This window comes from Argentina anserina, chromosome 2, assembly GCF_933775445.1.
Source record: "Argentina anserina chromosome 2, drPotAnse1.1, whole genome shotgun sequence".
Lineage (NCBI taxonomy): Eukaryota > Viridiplantae > Streptophyta > Magnoliopsida > Rosales > Rosaceae > Argentina > Argentina anserina.
In genome coordinates, this window is record NC_065873.1 from 29,336,172 (window position 1) to 29,354,457 (window position 18,286).

The following is an 18,286-nucleotide window of genomic DNA, read 5'->3' on the forward strand; positions in this document are numbered from 1 at the left end:
TGCCTTTTAGGTGGGTTTATATAATTAGGTGGTTTTATATAATACTTTTGCTTATTTTGGTATTCTGAGTTTGGAACTTTGGATCAATGGAGACAAAACCCTAGATTCCAAGTTGAAACAGATGATTAACCTTTAACAATATGAAAGAAACCAAATGCAATGTGCAAAGCAAAGAATATAAAATCATGGATAGACTGCTCCAAGTTTCTAAGTTGCTTTCATTTTCTTCCCAGTTCTCACTCCACTGTGAACCGGTGATATACACCTGATCGAGACTCTCAAGTACTAGACGATCATATAAATACACGGTCATACACACCGGTGATATCCACAAGATCTAGTGAGCACATCACCTGTGCCAGAAAACCCTGTGCCACCTCTCAAAATACGAGGATTGTTTCATTTTGTTAGTGTTCTATGAATTATGAAGCGTAAATTCACCGACTCATCTCTATCGAGTTAGAGCCTATCTTGCTAGGAAGCAGAATGCCCCCACTCCCTCACATATCAACATATGTGCTGTGAGTTTTGTAAACAATACATGTGAACCAAATCCAGGAGGCACCACCATGACCTTACATATAATAAATACAATAGCTAGATTGAGGATACCCTCAAATCTGAAAGAAGAGATCGTGTACGAAGGAGAAGAAGATAAAGGTCGGTTTCTTATTAAAGTCGGAGTATAATAATTGATTATGATAGATACACAATGTGATAACAATTATCCGTACATTGTATAAGAACAGATTAACTCAAAGATAGAATTTGCATAAGTACGTACTTTATCGTTATTCCAAAAACTAAAACCAGAGTAACATCAAATTAAAATCTTGATAGTTGCAGCAAATTGAATTAGAAATCTTAAACTAGCTAGCACGTCAGAACGTGAAGATCAATTCAATAAAGACTAAAAACTAAATAAAAGTATAAGACGTAGAATTCATCATACCAATTCGTTATGGATCAATCAATCATCTTCACTATTCTTTACTTCTGAAGTTCCAAGTTGTGTTGAAACACTCGAAATATTCATCGGGTATGGAGTGTACGACAGAGGCTTCTGTATCAGTGGAGCTTCGTGTCTCATAGAAGAACTTGGAGTGCCATTAAACATAATTAAATTCTCGGCAGGAGACTGGATCATCTGATTTTCTCTTCTTAGATCATAGTAAGTGCTTGGATATTGCATCAATGGATCAGTCATCATCGAATGCAGATTTGAATCATATTGAAACATCTGAGAATAGCTAATAGGTTGATCAAGTGAGAAGGGCATGTGCATATCCATCATACCTACACAGCTAGGCTTTTCCTTCTCATATTCACCATGGTAGTGTGCATAATCGTATATATGATCAGAGAGCTTTTGGCTAGTCCCATTAGCAACATCGCTTCCACCCAGCAACAATATTGATGGTGCCCTGACTGCCCTCACATTATTGAGTGTTCTCTTCCCGGATTCAATCTTTTGATCCAACACATGTATAAGCTCTTCCATTTGATGTTCTGAAAATTCATCGATACGATCATCCCACGTCGGGTACTTGGTTTCATACATATCACTCCTCAGTTTATAAATTTTAGCATCCATCTTGCCTTTTTGCTCAAGCAACCAATCAGACAAATTATAAGTTTTGGTAGCTGGTTTGTTATTGAGCTTGAATCTTTCAATAATGCGATTAACTTCATCTGGGTTTTGTGGTCGGGTGTAAAGTTCGGCAGGTCGACGATCAGACTGTTTTGGGCCATAGATTATCAAGCACGTATCTACTCCACAAAGTATTGAAAACTCATCAGCTTTCTTTAAAATGCCATCCTTTCTCTTTTTGAACGTAACCTTGCGAGATCGCTCATCGGAAATGAGTTTCATGTTCAGTTTTCCACCACCACGACCCATGATATCTAATCAACGAAAGAAATAGGTTCCTTTATATATATGTATAAAAAAATAAGACTATAAACAACACTTTCATTGAATCACATATTACTACAGAAGCAATTAGGCCAATGTCAACAATTCAAGAGCCTCGAGTAGGAAATTAAAGCATACCCCAATATATAGATATTAACCTAACAAAGACGTTCAGGGCCAGAGATAATAAATTGATAGGCTAATAACCACACAGTGCATTTTGAATAACAAAAAAGACCACACAAGTTGTGTGCATGGATTGCCTCAAGTGGCTATTAATGAAACGTCCGATCTCTAAAAACACAATCAATGCGAGGATCTCATAATTTCATGTTCAAGAAAATTTGAAGACACAGATAGATAGCTTACAGAGTATAGAAGTAATATGCGTCAGTCCCGAAACGGAAGCACAATGAAAGCAACTATTATGCACGCAAGAAGCCAAGCAAGATGATCAATTTGAGAGATGTCCGACCTCCAACTCTTGGTAAAAAGCTCCAATCGTACTACACAAATCCTAGAAGAACAAGAAATAGAGTGTTTAAAACCCTAAAACTGTTTGGAAACCCTTGAAATTGTCGACTAATCGAGGGTTTTGAGGATCCATTATTTATTTTGGATTTAGCAAGCAAAACTATGGAGACCATAGATCCAAACAAGTCGGCCAATACGAGAGAACTTTGAACTATACTATGTATTAAATTACTTACTGAGATTCAGCAACCTCCCATCGGTCGGGAACTATATCATTCCTCACCCGCTACCTTCATTCATTCCAATCACCGTGGAAGCGATTCAAAAAAATATGAAAGTTTTTTCATCGGCATCAGTTTTTTAACCTGTATGATGTGATGCTTTGTGGACTTCGTCTGGTGTCTATGTTAAGCGTGCCCTAAGCCCAAAATCCTTTAGCAGACACTTGGGTCACCTTTGTGTCTCAATACTGGATCCTATGGGCCGAATTTCAGATAACCTTCCGTTTGTCAGAACAATGTTTAAGTAATGAAGTGGTGAGTGAGAAATATTTGTTTAATCGAGCTAGTGGGTTGTTGAGATAGACCAAAGTCTCACTACCAGTGAGTCTTACACTCTTACATGGATTAGGTAATAATGCAATAATTGGAACTCCTCATGAGAAAGAATGTTGTAAAAAACAAATACCAAGTTAGAAAGAAAAGAACGCGCAACAAGCTACTGAAGCCAGTAGTTTGAAACAAACTTTATGAAGAACACGAACTGAACTATCAACCATCCCGTTTATGTTTTGTAAATATCGATTTACATGTAAGTTTGAAAACACATCCTATGATCTACCGCAATTAAGTACGTATGCAAGTGTCCCAGATACGAATCGACTATAAAGTTTGGGCTGGTGACTGTCACAAAGAATTCTTAGTAGGAATTCATGAAAAATGGGAGGGATTTCATTCATTGGATGGGGGTTGTTTGGCTTTAGAGTTTCAACAACCACACACGTGCATCCATCTAACGTTAGGAGACCACGTGATCGACCGGGAAGCTAAACCAAACCCTAAGCACGAGCGTGTTAGCTGGGTTATACAAAGGTCCATTTCATTCATCACTATATATACACATTTGGACGCCCTCCGATATACCATCATCAATATTAGACATTAACTCGGGAGAAGTCTCCGATATACCATCATCTCCATATTTGATATTTTCAAGCAATGGGATCGGAGTCCGAAACCGTTTGTGTGACCGGAGCCTCCGGTTTCGTCGGGTCATGGCTCGTCATGAGACTCTTAGAGCGTGGCTACACTGTTCGAGCCACCGTGCGAGACCCTAGTACGTGCAACCTTTATATAGCTTAATGTCTTTCATCATTTCAAGGTTCGTTTGATCATGTTTTTTTGATCTAGTAAACTGTTGTGACAGCTAACGCGAAGAAGGTGAAGCATCTGCTAGACTTGCCGAAGGCGGCGACTCACTTGACGCTGTGGAAGGCGGACCTGGCGGACGAGGGAAGCTTCGACGAAGCCATCAAGGGATGCACCGGAGTGTTCCATGTCGCCACACCTATGGATTTTGAGTCCAAGGACCCTGAGGTATAGAGACATATGTATATAACTAACCTTTTCCGATGTCAGTTGTCAAATATCATCGATGATCTGTAGAGTATGTAATTGTATCAAAACACTGACATGCACGGTGGTCACGGTGGTGATGGAGCTATAAGTAGTTGCCGGAAGCTTGTTTGTTAAAGCATAAATAAAGTCAAACTCATAATGAGATAGAAGATGAGATGAGGTCTGGTAGCTTTTGTTGGGAGAACACTATCATACAATTAAAAATTCAATGATGCGCATTCCACAATCCACAGCTCTATTATTTGAAGGTTTATATATTTTGACAAACTAGAAATGGCTATTACTGTAACATCACTAACATGCATGTTATATTATTACAGTTCTAACTTCTAACTAACTTTCTGCATCAAAAAATAAAAATTATAACGTTCATATCTGATTAATTATAACCATGAAAAATGACAATTTCACTTAAGATATTTAATATTGTCGAGATAGCAATTTACGAGCACTTGATCGATAGTTGATATGTATGTTTTCTTTATGTGGATTTGCAGTATTTGTTATGAATTATAAAGTTGTAGTTTCTGATCATTTCTTTTGTTTGGCAGACTGAAGTGATAAAGCCAACAATAAATGGGGTATTAGACATCATGAAAGCATGTCTTAAAGCAAAGACTGTTAGAAGGCTGGTGTTTACAGCTTCAGCTGGATCTGTCAATGTTGAAGAGGTCCAAAAGCCGGCCTACAACGAAAGCAACTGGAGTGATGTCGAATTCTGCCGGAGAGTAAAGATGACTGGCTGGGTAAGTACTAACTAAGAACATGAATGTTGATCAATGTTTTTGATCTGTAATTTGTTCACAAAACTCTAACTCTGCATTTGATGTTGTTCTGTTGCAGATGTACTTTGTATCAAAAACTCTAGCTGAACAGGCCGCGTGGGAGTTTGCCAAGCAAAATAATATTGATTTCATTACCATCATACCGACTCTTGTAATCGGGCCATTTCTGATGCCTGCTATGCCGCCGAGCCTCATTACCGGACTTTCGCCACTCATGGGTAACCACTAGCCAGTACTACACTGCATTGTTGTTAATCATTCGTAAATTAGAGAACAGTAATTAATTAATTACGTTGTGTTAAACTGTTAATTGTGACAGGCAATGAAGGTCATTATTCGATCATAAAGCAAGGCCAGTTCGTGCATCTAGACGACCTTTGCCAATCTCACATATACTTGTATGAGAATCCGAAAGCAGAGGGTCGTTACATTTGCTCGTCACACGATGCTACGATTCATGAAATCGCAAAGCTGCTAAAGGAAAAGTATCCCGAATACAATGTTCCTACAAAGTAAGCAATTCCGCCCTCATGATATATAGTATTCCTAACTAAATTGTTGTTAACGAACAATGAATTGAGAAATTGGTGTGTGTGCAGGTTCAAGGGCATTGAAGATTACTTGACAAAGGTCCATTTTTCTTCAAAGAAATTGTTGGAAACAGGGTTTGAGTTCAAGTACAGCTTGGAGGACATGTTTGTAGGAGCAGTTGAAGCTTGTAAAGCAAAGGGTTTGCTTCCACCTCCTCCTGAAAGAGTTGAGAAGCAGGAGGCTGGTGATAACACTGTTGTCCATGTCAAAGTCACTGGCTAACTATTTTACCAGTGTTGGTTACATTATCTATTGGCCTAATTAATCTATCTTTTGTTGAGAACTTCAAATAAACTGCTGTTTGAGAATTACAACATCGTTTCCCGACTTTCCCCGTGTGTGAAAACTGAGACTGCATATGTATAAGTATATAGTAGAGCATATGTTACTCACTATCCATATTATCAAATTAAGGTATTTTGTTCCAAGGAATCAAAACTTCTGTTAATACTGATGCCACTTAGCACATGCTAATGTTGCTAAGTCCCTAAGTCCCTTTCCTTCAGGTTCGTCTGCTGTACAACTTAGGTCTCGTCAACGTGCTGGACCTTAATAAATTTAAATAAGTGGCGGGCCGAGTCGGGTATTTTCACAATTATGAAGATCCAAGCCCGTCCATCTAAAGCGGGTTTTTGCGGGCCAGGTTTTGCGGGCTTGTATTAGAAAAAAAAATACTCTAATTTAAGGATTTGAAACAATAAAAGAATTATTATAAAACATTCTAAAAAAAGTCACAAATAAATTCTAGTTTCGAAATATTGTCGATCGACACCAATAGATGTGATCGATATATATATTTAGGGACATTGTAAAAAATTTATCCACTTCGGACCTTGTTTGACCGTCATAATTTTCGGTCAACTAAAAAGAGAGGCGTTTTCACATAATAAAACCTTATTGACCGGGCTTTGCCAAATGAGTTTTCTCGTTACGACCACGCACGATTGGTGATAAAAATTATGTGATTTCAAATATGTAAACATTTTTCCGCATTCGCATCTTGATAATGGGTCCCCCTTAGGGCATATTAGTGTTGTTTTTGGTTTACCGGAAATTCCGACGGTCAAACGAGGTCCGAATTTGATGAAATTTTAAAATGATCATTAAATATTTATATTGATCACAGCAGATGGTGTCGATCGATTCCGAGAAGTTTACTTCATATAATCACTTCATAATGTGATAGTTTTATTATAAACCCAATATAAAGATTATAATACATTAGTGGACACTTCGGCGATCGACAACTTCAATTCAAAATATGGTCGATCGACACTAGTAGATGTAATCGGTATATATATATTTAGGGAACCCGTAAGAATTTTGTCCGTTTTGGACATGATTTGACCGTTCGTACCAACGATCAACTAAAAAAGAGGCGTTTTGACATATTGAAACTTCATTGACCGGGGCTTTGCCAAATAGATTTATTCAGTGCGACCGCGCACGATAGGTAACAAAAAATAAGTGATTTAGGATATGCAAACGGTTTTCGGCGTTCGCATATTTGTAATAGGTCCTCCCTTAGAGCATATTAGTGGTGTTTTCGATTTACCGAACATTCAGACGGTCAAACGAGATCCGAATTGAAAGAAATTTTAAAATGATCACTACATATATATACTGATCACATCGGATGGTATTGATCGATTCCGATAAATTGCCTTCATATAGTCGATTCATAATGTGATAGTTTTATTATAAACATAATATAAATATTATAATAAATTAGTGGACACTTCGGCGATCGATAACTCCAGTTCAAAATATAGTCGATCGACACCAATAGATGTGATCGGTATATATATATTTAGGGAACCGGTAAAAATTTCGTCCGTTTTAGATATGGTTTGACCATTCGTACCAACGGTCAACTAAAAAAATGTGTTTTGACATATTGAAACCTCATTGACCGGGGCTTTGCCAAATAGATTTCTTCAATTCGGCCGCGCACAATAGGTAAAAAAAAATAGGTGATTTCAAATATGCAAACGGCTTTCGGCATTCACATATTTGTAATAGGTCCTCTCTTAAGGCATATTGGCGATGTTTTCGATTTACCGAAAATTCGGACGGTCAAACAAAGTTCAAATTGGATGAAATTTTTACAGGATCACTAAATATATATATCAATCACATCGGCTGGCGTCGATCGATTCTGAGAATTTTATTTCATATAGTCGCTTCATAATGCGATCGTTTTATTATAAACCTAATATAAAAGGTTATGATACATTAGTGGACGCGTCGGCGATCAATAACTCCAGTTCGAAATATGGTCGATCGACACCAACAGATGTGATCAGTATATATATTTAGGAAACCAGTAAAAATTTCATCCGTTGTGGATATTGTTTGACCGTCCGTACCTACGGTCAACAAAAAAAAGGCGTTTTGACATATTAAAATCCTCATTGACCGGGGCTTTGCCATATGGGTTTTCTTGGTGCGACCACACACAATCGGTGACAAAAATTAGGTGATTTTAGATATGCAAACGACTCTCGGTGTTCGCATTTTGGTAATGGGTCTTCCCTTATGACATATTAGTGTTGTTTTTTGTTTACCGGAAATTTCGACAGTCAAACAAGATCTGAATTGGATGAAATTTTTAAAAGGTCACTAAATATATATATATATATATATGCAGTCCCTATCCAGAGTGAAGGTTCACTCTGAAGTTTCAGAGTGAAGTTCCAATTTTGGCACACTTTTCGGTCAAATTTTTTCACCATAAACAATTCAATATTTAGGTATGTTATTCAAGATCATCTCTACAAAATTTCATCTAATTCGGACATCGTTAAGGTATTGAAATTAGATTAAATCAATGAATGAATTAAAACTGTTCAACGTGAACCGTTCGTGTAAATCTCAATTTTGAAAGCTCAAATCATTGTCAAATTGGATGAAACTTTATAGAGATGATCTTGAATAGCATACCTAAATATTGAATCGCTTATAGTGAAAAAATTTGACCAAAAAGTGTGCCAAAATTGGAACTTCACTCTGAAACTTCAGAGTGAATCTTCACTCTGGATAGGAACTGTATATATATATACCGATCATATCAACTGGCGTCGATCGATCCCGAGAAGTTTCCTTCATATAGTTGCTTCATAATGCGATAGTTTTATTATAAACCTAATAAAATATGTATGTATAATATTTTATTATTTGACGGGCTTTTACGGGTCGGGCCTTGCAGGCTTTTAACGGGCCAGGTCCACGGGTCATGTCGGATTTCACACCTCTAATTTAAACCCATCCCTCTATCAACGAAAGTGGGCTTTATCGCGGGCTGGGCCGGGTAAAAGCCCGTCGGGCTTGCGGGCCTCCGCAGAATTTTCAGATCCGCGAGCTAAATAATGAGGCATAGTACAACTTGTGTATGTCATACAGCATAATCAGACAGTGGATAAAGAGGGAAGAGGCTAATGCACGTGGGGTGATGGTGTGAATATGTAGTGGATGTTGTTGTTGTATGTCATACAACAGCGCACCTGCCTATTTGTATTGTCATAGTTATTGACCAATTGATGAGGTCATATTTTGTCCTAGAATTTTCTATTTCTTTTCTCTATTCCTTAAATCTATACTTCAGTCGTAAAACTAATTATTAATGAAATGAACATCATGTTTATTTAGTTTATCTGCTCGTATTTCTTTTAATTTTCTTCCTTATCTATTTGATGGATTACAATCCTAACAACTTTCGTCGATCAATGTGTATTTGCAATATTAATGCCAGATGTCCGCAAGCACAATTATCTATGCTTTTAGTTTCTTTCACTTCTCAAAATTGAACTTTGTAATAATGAAATTCTTCTACAAGTACTTCCCGGTCAAGGCTATAAATTTTAAATGTACGGATAAATTCCAAAATCCAACCGAAGGACTAATAGATAGCTAGCAGTAACGATCACACTTGTACTCAGAATCTCATATATGAGAAATATTCTTCAAATCAACATTTCCTATGTTTTAATCTTCACGATATTGCGCAACTTTTGTATGTTAAAGTGTGACAGTGAAACGTCAAGGCAAAATTGCATGCATAATGCATAATTATGTAATATGATTAGAGGATTTGGTTGCACAGCTGATGGCTATTCTTAAAGAGTTAAAGGAATAGAATGGGCTGCACGACTCCAGTGGTCGAATTGTGAGGTTTTCTGGCTACTTATAGTATAGAGGCAGTACGTAACTACGTATGGTGAATGATGATGATGTGTGCCTTTCTAATGGAGGTGGTATTCTGATGAATATAGAGCTTTATTGGGTCAGGGGAATACCCACAGTGTATTCTATGTGCATAGAGGTGCAAACATTGTTGAACGTGAGATTGCAAATTATGTAGCATGAATTGATGGGCGAGTGAATGCTTCGGGGTTGGGCCTACTCGTGAATCTTGTTCACAATGATAGTTTTAATTTGTAACTGATGTTAGTGCTCGGGAGGAGAGTGGCCGGCCGCCAGCGTACGTAACTATGTCATTTGATATAATTATTTATATTAAATAATAATAATAATAATAGAATGTCTCGCATAAAAATAAAATATGAAGTTTACATAAAAAACCAATTATATGTATATTATAGAAAAATATTTATATTTTCATAAGTTATATCTTATTTCTCCCAAATGTTCTAGGTGTAATATTCTCCGAACTCAACCTACATAGTATCTTGTATTACTGAATCATCAAAATTTATCTTACATGTATCATTATAAGGTTAGAAACCACCTAAGACATATGCATGTACTCCTCAAAGGAGTGGAATTACTTTGCTTATTATTTGAAGAATTAGAAAAATACCATTCAATAACTATTTTCACTACTCTCTCCCAGACACTAATTGTTTTACTCAAATAAGACCAATTTTGTATCAGTAAAATTTACGATATACCAAATATACCCTTGCAACTTTAGCCAAAAAGCCAAAACTCTCTCTCTCTCTCTCTCTCTCTCTCTCTCTCTCTCTCTCTCTCTAAATTTCCAATCTAGTTTCTCTCTCCAACATTCTCTCCCTCTCAATCTGGTTTCAGGGAAACGATTAGCTCCTTTGACGCTTGTGACTCATCGTCAAAAACCAAGTCATGCGATGCGACGACAGAGAAGGCCAATTAAGGCGAGAGTGAGCCGACCTCAAGCTTCCTGGCACGGTCCTCGGGAGAAGCTATCTTTCTCGTCCAGCCACTATATTGGGTCGCCAAAGTCGCGATCAGAGAAAATGAGGGTGGCAACGACGGCAGAGACTTTAGTTGAGGGAGACGCGATCTAGTGGGAAGAGTGGCGTCGTTGGAGACACGATCCAAGGAAATGAGGGAGATGCATTCCGACAGGAGGAGCAACGGCGCCAGAGGATGAGTCGAAGGGTTGGAGACGCATCGTCATTCTCACCGAACTCGGCCTCCGCCATTTCTATAATGTAAGTTTCTGATTCAACTATTATATTTTCTCTCTTTTTATTTTTATTTTTATGGTTGTTGTTTGTGAATTTGTGATTTGATTTGGTTGATGATGATGATGAATATGACATTTTAGAAATAATTATAACTTTTAACATTATATATAGAAACGAATTATAAATGAATTCAAAATCTTTTGGGATTAGTTTTGGATTTTTGAATATCTGTGGTATTTGGGATGCTTGCTGTGTAATTCTGAAGGAAACTATGAGTTTTTCAAAGGACTAAAAACGTTTGGTTCAGTCTTGAATTATTAGTATGATAGATTTATGAACAATAGCTTATTATAATCGTTGCAGTATCTTTTTGCTCCTATGATAGTATCTTTATATGCTTGGGGTAGTATCTATGTGTACGGTTGTCAGTAGTATTTAGGACTATGTTAGTATATTTCCAATTCATTAGTAGTATTGATCTATCCAACGTTGTGATATGATATTTAACACGTTGCTGGTGGTGGTAGTTTTTTTGGTAACAACAGTTTTTGTTGTGCTTAGTAGTATATTTTGTTTTGAATGGTAGTAGCTATTGTTGCTGGTGATCATATTTTTTTTCTGCTTCGTAGTAGTTTTTGTTACTAGTGACAATAGATTTTGTTGCCGGTGACATTAGCTTTTTATTGTCATTGACAATAGCTTTTGTTGTCATTGGTATTTAGGACTTTGTTAGTATCTTTCCAATTCATTAGTAGTATCCATCCAACATTGTGATATGATATTTAACACGTTGCTGGTGGTGGTAGTTTTGTTTTTTTGTAACGGTAGCTTTTGTTGTGCTTAGTAGTAGATTTTACTTTGATTGGTAGTAGCTATTGTTGTTGGTGACAGTATATTTTATTGCCATTGACAATAACTTTTGTTGCCATTAGTATTTAGAACTATATTAGTATCTTTCCAATTCATTAGTAGTATCTATCCAATATCGTAATATGATATTTAACACATTGCTTGTTGTGGTAGTTTTTTTTTGTAACGATAGCTTTTGTTGTGCTTAATAGTAGCTTTTGCTTTGATTGGTAGTAGCTATTGTTGCTTGTGACAGTAGCTTTTATTACCATTGACAATATATTTTGTTTCCAATAACAATAGATTTTGTTGTTGGTGACAATAGCCTTTGTTGTCATTGACATTAGTTTTTATAACCTTATAGGTGGTTGTTGGAACTCTCATAGTAGTAGCTTCTGGTGATTGTGGCAATATCTTTTCTGACGTCGATGAAAGTTGTGGAAGATCTCGCCGGAGACCTCTTAGACTTGCCGAAGTGTGGCCGAAGATGAGAGTGGTAGTTTTGATTTTTAAGGAATTTAGTATTAGTATGTAATTTTGTTCAATTTTATGTCTAAAATAAGTATTTTTATGATACAATAGTCTTATATGGATAAAAACTAAAAATATTTAGATGTTCTTATCTAAAAACATGAGTTATGAATTTGCCTTATGTAATTGGCCAGAATTAACATTATGAAAATAGCACATGCACTGCAGGTATAGTTGATCGAGGAGGAGATTTTGGCATTTTGCCTATGAAAGTTGCATCATTAATTCCTTGCCTCCTGAATCTGCCAGAATCCGTACGTTGTTGGTGACGACCCTACATAACTTATAATTCGTTTGCATTCGAGATTTGAGAGCGCGCTCCTAGATTACGCACATGATGCGTGTTACGTACTTGATTAATTAGTTTACATTAATAATGAATTTTATGCTTAAATATCCATCAATCAGACATGGATGATTATTACATTTACATGAGAAAATTCTATGCTTAGTATGATAGATTTATGAACAATAGCTTATTATAATCGTTGCAGTATCTCTGAAGGAATTGGCACCACCACCATCTGCGTAAAATTATGGTGCGCTACATACATGAGTAACATCCACCACACATTCACACCACCACCATGTGCATAAACATCTGATGAACCCATTTCCATGCACATGACAGGAATCACAGGATCCGATCCTAGTATCCTTCAACCTACAAGTAAATATTTTCATGACTGTTGGGATTGGAGACTATTACAATTTATCTGAGCAACTAGGTAATTAAAATAATTAAGTCATGGTCAAAAGTAAAAGCGTAAGATCGAAGTGAACGATCGATAGGAGCGGCCACCAACCACAGCGCATGTTGAACTAACCGGTCAGGAGCAGCTACCGTGTGCATATATAGCTAGCTAACCATGAAGAAGAGAAAGATCGAAGTTTTCTCATAATGTCTATATATATGCCGGAGAGTACGTACGTTCTTCATTCACTCTCATCCCAGGCAGCAGCATGGGGTTGCAAGCAGAGTCCGGAACCGTCTGTGTGACGGGCGCCTCTGGTTTCGTTGGCTCGTGGCTAGTCATGAGACTGCTAGAGCGCGGCTACACTGTCCGAGCCACCGTGAGAGACCCTGGTTCGTCGATACAATTAACTTGCATGCATGCATGGATATCGTATATGTTTATTAACCAATTACTGTTTAATTTGCAACTGTAACATGCAGATAATATGAAGAAGGTGGGCCATCTGCTGGAGCTACCGATGGCGGCGACGCGTCTGACGCTGTGGAAGGCGGACCTGGACGTCGAGGGAAGTTTTGATGAAGCCATTAACGGATGCAGTGGAGTTTTTCATGTCGCCACGCCTATGGATTTCGAGTCTGAGGACCCTGAGGTATATTTGTGTGCGTGTGTGTATATATATGCAGCTAATGGGTAACACCAGTGAGGAATTGATCCTATATATGTAGCATACTTCCATAGCATATACAAGTTAATTTGGACAGTACAGAGATTAAACTACGTACGTACGTACTTAATTAAGTGAAATTTTAGTGTCAATTGGTTTAAGTTGGTTGGCACGTAATTGGCAGAATGAAGTGATAAAGCCAACAGTAAATGGGATGTTAGACATCATGAAAGCATGTCTCAAAGCAAAGACAGTTCGGAAGGTGGTGTTTACATCTTCGGCCGGAACTGTCACCATTGAAGAGCATCGGAAGGCGTTTTACAATGAGAACAACTGGACCGATGTTGAGTTTTGCCGGAAAGTGAAGATGACTGGTTGGGTACGTAGGTGACAATATGAGCGATCTATTCGATAGTTTCTTATTTTGTTCACAAACCCTAGTTTTGAATTTTGTTCTTCTGTTTCAGATGTATTTTGTATCCAAAACTCTAGCCGAGCAAGAAGCATGGAAGTTTGCCAAAGAAAACAACATCGACTTCATTTCGATTATCCCAACTCTTGTAATCGGTCCTTTTCTCGCGCCATCTATGCCACCAAGCCTCATAACTGGACTTGCACCACTCACTGGTATTGCTGCTATACAAGGCCATCACTGGCATATATGTTCTGAATATCATATAACTTATTGTGCAGTGCACACCGCAAGAAAATAACTAACCTAGCTTATAATTCCTAGCTCTGAATCTAGAATTTCAAAAACCCGAAAATGAAAAGCTATCGATATGTTACAGGAAATGAAGCTCATTATGGGATTATAAAGCAATGCCAATACGTTCACCTAGACGACCTCTGCCTATCTCATATATTCCTGTACGAGCATCCGACAGCCGAGGGCCGCTACATTTGTTCATCGCATGATGCTACGATTCATGAAATTGCAAAACTGCTAAGCGAAAAATATCCCGAGTACAATGTTCCTACCAAGTACGAGCCTGCACGCTAATCACCCTGTCTACGATCGATTTTATTCATTAAGCTACTCAATTAGTTATTCATAATCTTTGTATATGTGCACACGTACAGGTTCGAGGGCATTCAGGAGAAGTTGACGAATATCCATTTTTCTTCAAAGAAGCTGAAAGAAACGGGGTTTGAGTTCAAATACAGCTTGGAGGACATGTTTACAGGGGCTGTTGACACTTGTAAAGCAAAGGGTCTGCTGCCAATTCCTTCAGAGGAAGAAGAAGCCGAAGAGCGCGGGGCTGGTTAATTAGAACATGCTGCGGGCGGTTCGTGTTAATGCCTCCGGCCGGCTAATAATATTACCTTCATTATCTCTCTCTTAAAATTTCAAATAAATCAATAATTGTTGTCTAATTAATTAGACCAAAGTGTTTCTATTGAGAATCCATTCAGACACTTTGAATAATTCGGGATTATAATTATGTAATCTATGATTTGCAGTGCCATTTTGTAATGTTAACGTTGAATTTGGCCACCATCTGTATCACTTTGAAGTTGCATGCTAGGTCTGAGCTTAAACAAACCAGAATTTTGTACGTAGACTGCTCCTTCTTGCTGTACGTTGAATTTATTGATTTCCCTGAATCTTTCGCTTCCATTTCTTCTCATTATCCCCAACCAAGTCATCATCTAAATCATCTTCATCTGTCTCCAAAATCCAAATCCCCTCTATGCTTTGTCTCATCAACTGGCTCTCGCGCGCAGACCACAGTTTTTCATCTGATCCGATCCCTCAAGGCCCTCAAGCGTACATGATCAAACCCTTTTCCTTCCTAGTGCATGATCACCATTGCAAACTGCTGTGAGCTTTGGCTTAGTCTAGTACTTGAAGAAGGCATCATAAAGTAGTATACCTGATAAACAATTTCCACTACTCCCAATTTAATTAACTTGTTACTATCTTCCCTCTGAATCTGTCCAATCTTCCCTATTCCACCTTCAACAATGTAACTAGAAAGCTGATAAGGTGGCTTCTCTTTTCTACTTGCACACCTACGGATGCTCTTCTTCGCACCCTGCAAATAGTAAGTGTAAAACGATACCGTTTTCTACTCTTCATCAAAGTTCCGAATAAAAATAAATAAATAAACGATTTAATCGATTTATTTAGACCGAGGGTGGAAATGTAATTTCCCGAGCTGTGTGATGAGCCCCCACACTATAAATTCCTTAACCCTTCCTACTGTTTTACTCTGTTGCAACTTTGAAAACTCGAGCAGCTCTCTCTCTCTCACTCAAAATGGCGGCGGCGGCGATTTCTTCTTCCTCTCAACTCCTACTCCGATCAGACAAAGCCTCTTCGTTCTCCGGCCAGAGCCTCCGACGATCGCCTCCATTTACCGGCAAGTTCGCTAGCATTTCCGTCTCTTCTCCGGCCTCGTCCCCAAGAATATCGTGCCAGGCCTCCTCTACTGCCTCTTCGCCGTCGTCGGTGGCGACCGGAACAGGTTAAGGCTCGCCTCCGATTCTTAATCTGATTCCTTAGTAGCTCTTAACTATGATTTTAATATTTAGTTATAGGCATGTGCACAATTTTGTACAACATGAAATTGCAATTGTGAACTGTGATGTGATCGGATTAGGGATTGGACATGAGTTGCTCAATGATAATTGAATCGAGTGGTTTTCGAATAATGTAGGCTCTGTTCTTCAATAATTTAAGCTAGTATATATCATGTTGTGTGGAAAATTAGGGCCTCTTTTGATTGAAAAGTTGAGTGTAACTGTGTAAGTGATGTACGCATGCGATTAGAATGAATATGAACTATTGCTAATGAAGAGATGGATCGATTGTGTTTTAACTCCACCGCATTTACTTGTATACTTGTTTTCCAGCTAAAGCAGTGCAGAAGGATTTTTTGCACATAGATGATTTTGACAAATTCACGATTCTAAAGATGTTGGATAGAGCTGCCGAAGTGAAGGCACTGCTAAAATCAGGAGAGAAGACATATCTCCCTTTCAAGGGGAAGACGATGGCTATGATCTTTGCAAAGCCATCCATGAGAACTCGTGTTTCATTTGAGACTGGGTTTTTCCGGCTAGGAGGGCATGCTATCTACCTTGGACCTGATGATATCCAGATGGGAAAGAGGGAGGAAACTCGGGATGTCGCACGCGTTTTGTCTCGCTACAATGACATTATTATGGCACGTGTATTTGCTCATCAGGTATGCTGGTGAGTTCTTATGTTTGCAATTTAGTAAAGGTGATACTATGGGGATCACTTTGCCCAAGCGTTCTTAGTTTAGGAACTGGTGGACATGGATCCCTGTGAAGCATGTTCTTAGAGTGCATTCTTACTTTAATACTGTTCTCTTGCAGGATATCCTTGATTTAGCCAAATATGCAACTGTACCTGTTGTCAATGGCCTGACAGACTTCAACCATCCATGCCAAATTATGGCCGATGCACTCACTATCATAGAACACGTTGGCCAGATAGAAGGAACTAAGGTTGGTCCACTGTTTTGCTCGCTAAATATGGTTTTCTTAACATGCATATATATTCTGATTTTTGTTTTTGGTGGTAAAATCTACACAATATTCAGGTGGTTTATGTTGGAGACGGAAACAACATTGTGCACTCTTGGCTGTTGTTGGCTTCTGTTATCCCTTTCCACTTTGTTTGTGCTTGCCCCAAAGGTTTTGAACCAGATAAGGAAACTGTTGAGAAGGCACAACGTGCTGGTATCAGCAAGATTGAGATCACACATGATCCCAAGGAAGCAGTCAAAGGAGCAGATGTAGTGTACGCAGATGTGTGGGCAAGCATGGGGCAAAAGGAAGAGGCTGCGTATCGCCATCAAGTATTTCAAGGATTTCAGGTACAAGCTTTTCCAAAACCATTTCAATCACATTGTACATGATATTTTCATTGCAAACCTTCATTTTGGTATCTGTTGAGAAGAATTTTGTTGTGATTCCATTTAATACCTGACAAGTAATACTTGATGCTCAGTCCAAGGTGCTATAACTGCACGAGGGATTAGGGCAGTAAACACAAGAAGAAAAATTACTTCTAGGATAGTAAGTTTCTGGCTGCAATATATACACAATTCTTCTGGGAAACTTGAAGTTCCAAAATTCCTGAGGTTTATTTGATCTATGCTAGGAAATAACACAGCTTTAGTCTGAACTTGATTGATATTGTCGGTTTCAACCTGGAAATACTGACTCTAGAGTGATGCATCATTTTATTTTATTTTTTTGCATAAAAAATAGGTCGTGAACTCTTCAAATGTAAGTTTTATCAGTATTTCAAGTGCTTGTCAGTTATCTAATTTGATTTGCATGCTTTATTTTTACAGATCGATGAGAATCTTATGAAGATAGCAGGGCCAAAAGCTTATTTCATGCATTGCTTGCCAGCGGAAAGAGGAGTGGAAGTGACTGACGGAGTGATTGAGGCTCCAAATTCCATAGTCTTTCAACAAGCTGAGAATCGCATGCACGCACAGAATGCCATAATGCTTCATCTGCTTGGCGTGTAATTCTCTATCAGCCGATTTGGATTGACAAGAATATGAGAGAGCAACTAGGTTCAGAGTCAAGAGGAAGAATGTAACCTTAATGTCGTTTGTTATTATATCTGTGGCTTGAAAACATGCCAACTTTAACTTTGAAGTACTTAATGAGTATTGAAGTACTTAGTTTTTACACTATGGAAGTAGCTTTTGAGCATATGTTAAAACTTTTGTGCGCATACCT

At 38.1% G+C, this 18,286-nt stretch overlaps 4 protein-coding genes across 4 annotated transcripts; 3 read left to right on the forward strand and 1 right to left on the reverse strand.

The window, feature by feature from the left end:
- Positions 1-970: 970 nt before the first annotated feature.
- LOC126784345 (agamous-like MADS-box protein AGL82) lies at positions 971-1,900 on the reverse strand. Its single transcript, XM_050509808.1, has one exon. The coding sequence runs from the start codon at positions 1,898-1,900 to the stop codon at positions 971-973; it is 930 nt and encodes a 309-aa protein (XP_050365765.1).
- Positions 1,901-3,546: 1,646 nt separating this feature from the next.
- LOC126784953 (bifunctional dihydroflavonol 4-reductase/flavanone 4-reductase-like) lies at positions 3,547-5,716 on the forward strand. Its single transcript, XM_050510507.1, has 6 exons — positions 3,547-3,724; positions 3,815-3,984; positions 4,578-4,772; positions 4,870-5,029; positions 5,131-5,323; positions 5,411-5,716. Exons 1-6 carry the CDS (start codon positions 3,607-3,609, stop codon positions 5,622-5,624), a joined length of 1,050 nt encoding a protein of 349 aa, XP_050366464.1. The 5' UTR covers positions 3,547-3,606; the 3' UTR covers positions 5,625-5,716.
- Positions 5,717-13,153: 7,437 nt separating this feature from the next.
- Positions 13,154-15,127, forward strand: LOC126784968 (bifunctional dihydroflavonol 4-reductase/flavanone 4-reductase-like). The gene is made up of 6 exons (XM_050510533.1): positions 13,154-13,277; positions 13,368-13,537; positions 13,737-13,931; positions 14,020-14,179; positions 14,344-14,536; positions 14,636-15,127. The coding sequence occupies exons 1-6, from the start codon at positions 13,154-13,156 to the stop codon at positions 14,820-14,822; spliced, it is 1,029 nt and encodes a 342-aa protein (XP_050366490.1). The 3' UTR covers positions 14,823-15,127.
- Positions 15,128-15,783: 656 nt separating this feature from the next.
- On the forward strand, positions 15,784-18,269 carry LOC126784951 (ornithine transcarbamylase, chloroplastic). Its single transcript, XM_050510505.1, has 5 exons — positions 15,784-16,023; positions 16,412-16,746; positions 16,901-17,032; positions 17,128-17,403; positions 17,887-18,269. The coding sequence occupies exons 1-5, from the start codon at positions 15,816-15,818 to the stop codon at positions 18,067-18,069; spliced, it is 1,134 nt and encodes a 377-aa protein (XP_050366462.1). The 5' UTR covers positions 15,784-15,815; the 3' UTR covers positions 18,070-18,269.
- The last annotated feature ends 17 nt before the right edge of the window (positions 18,270-18,286 follow it).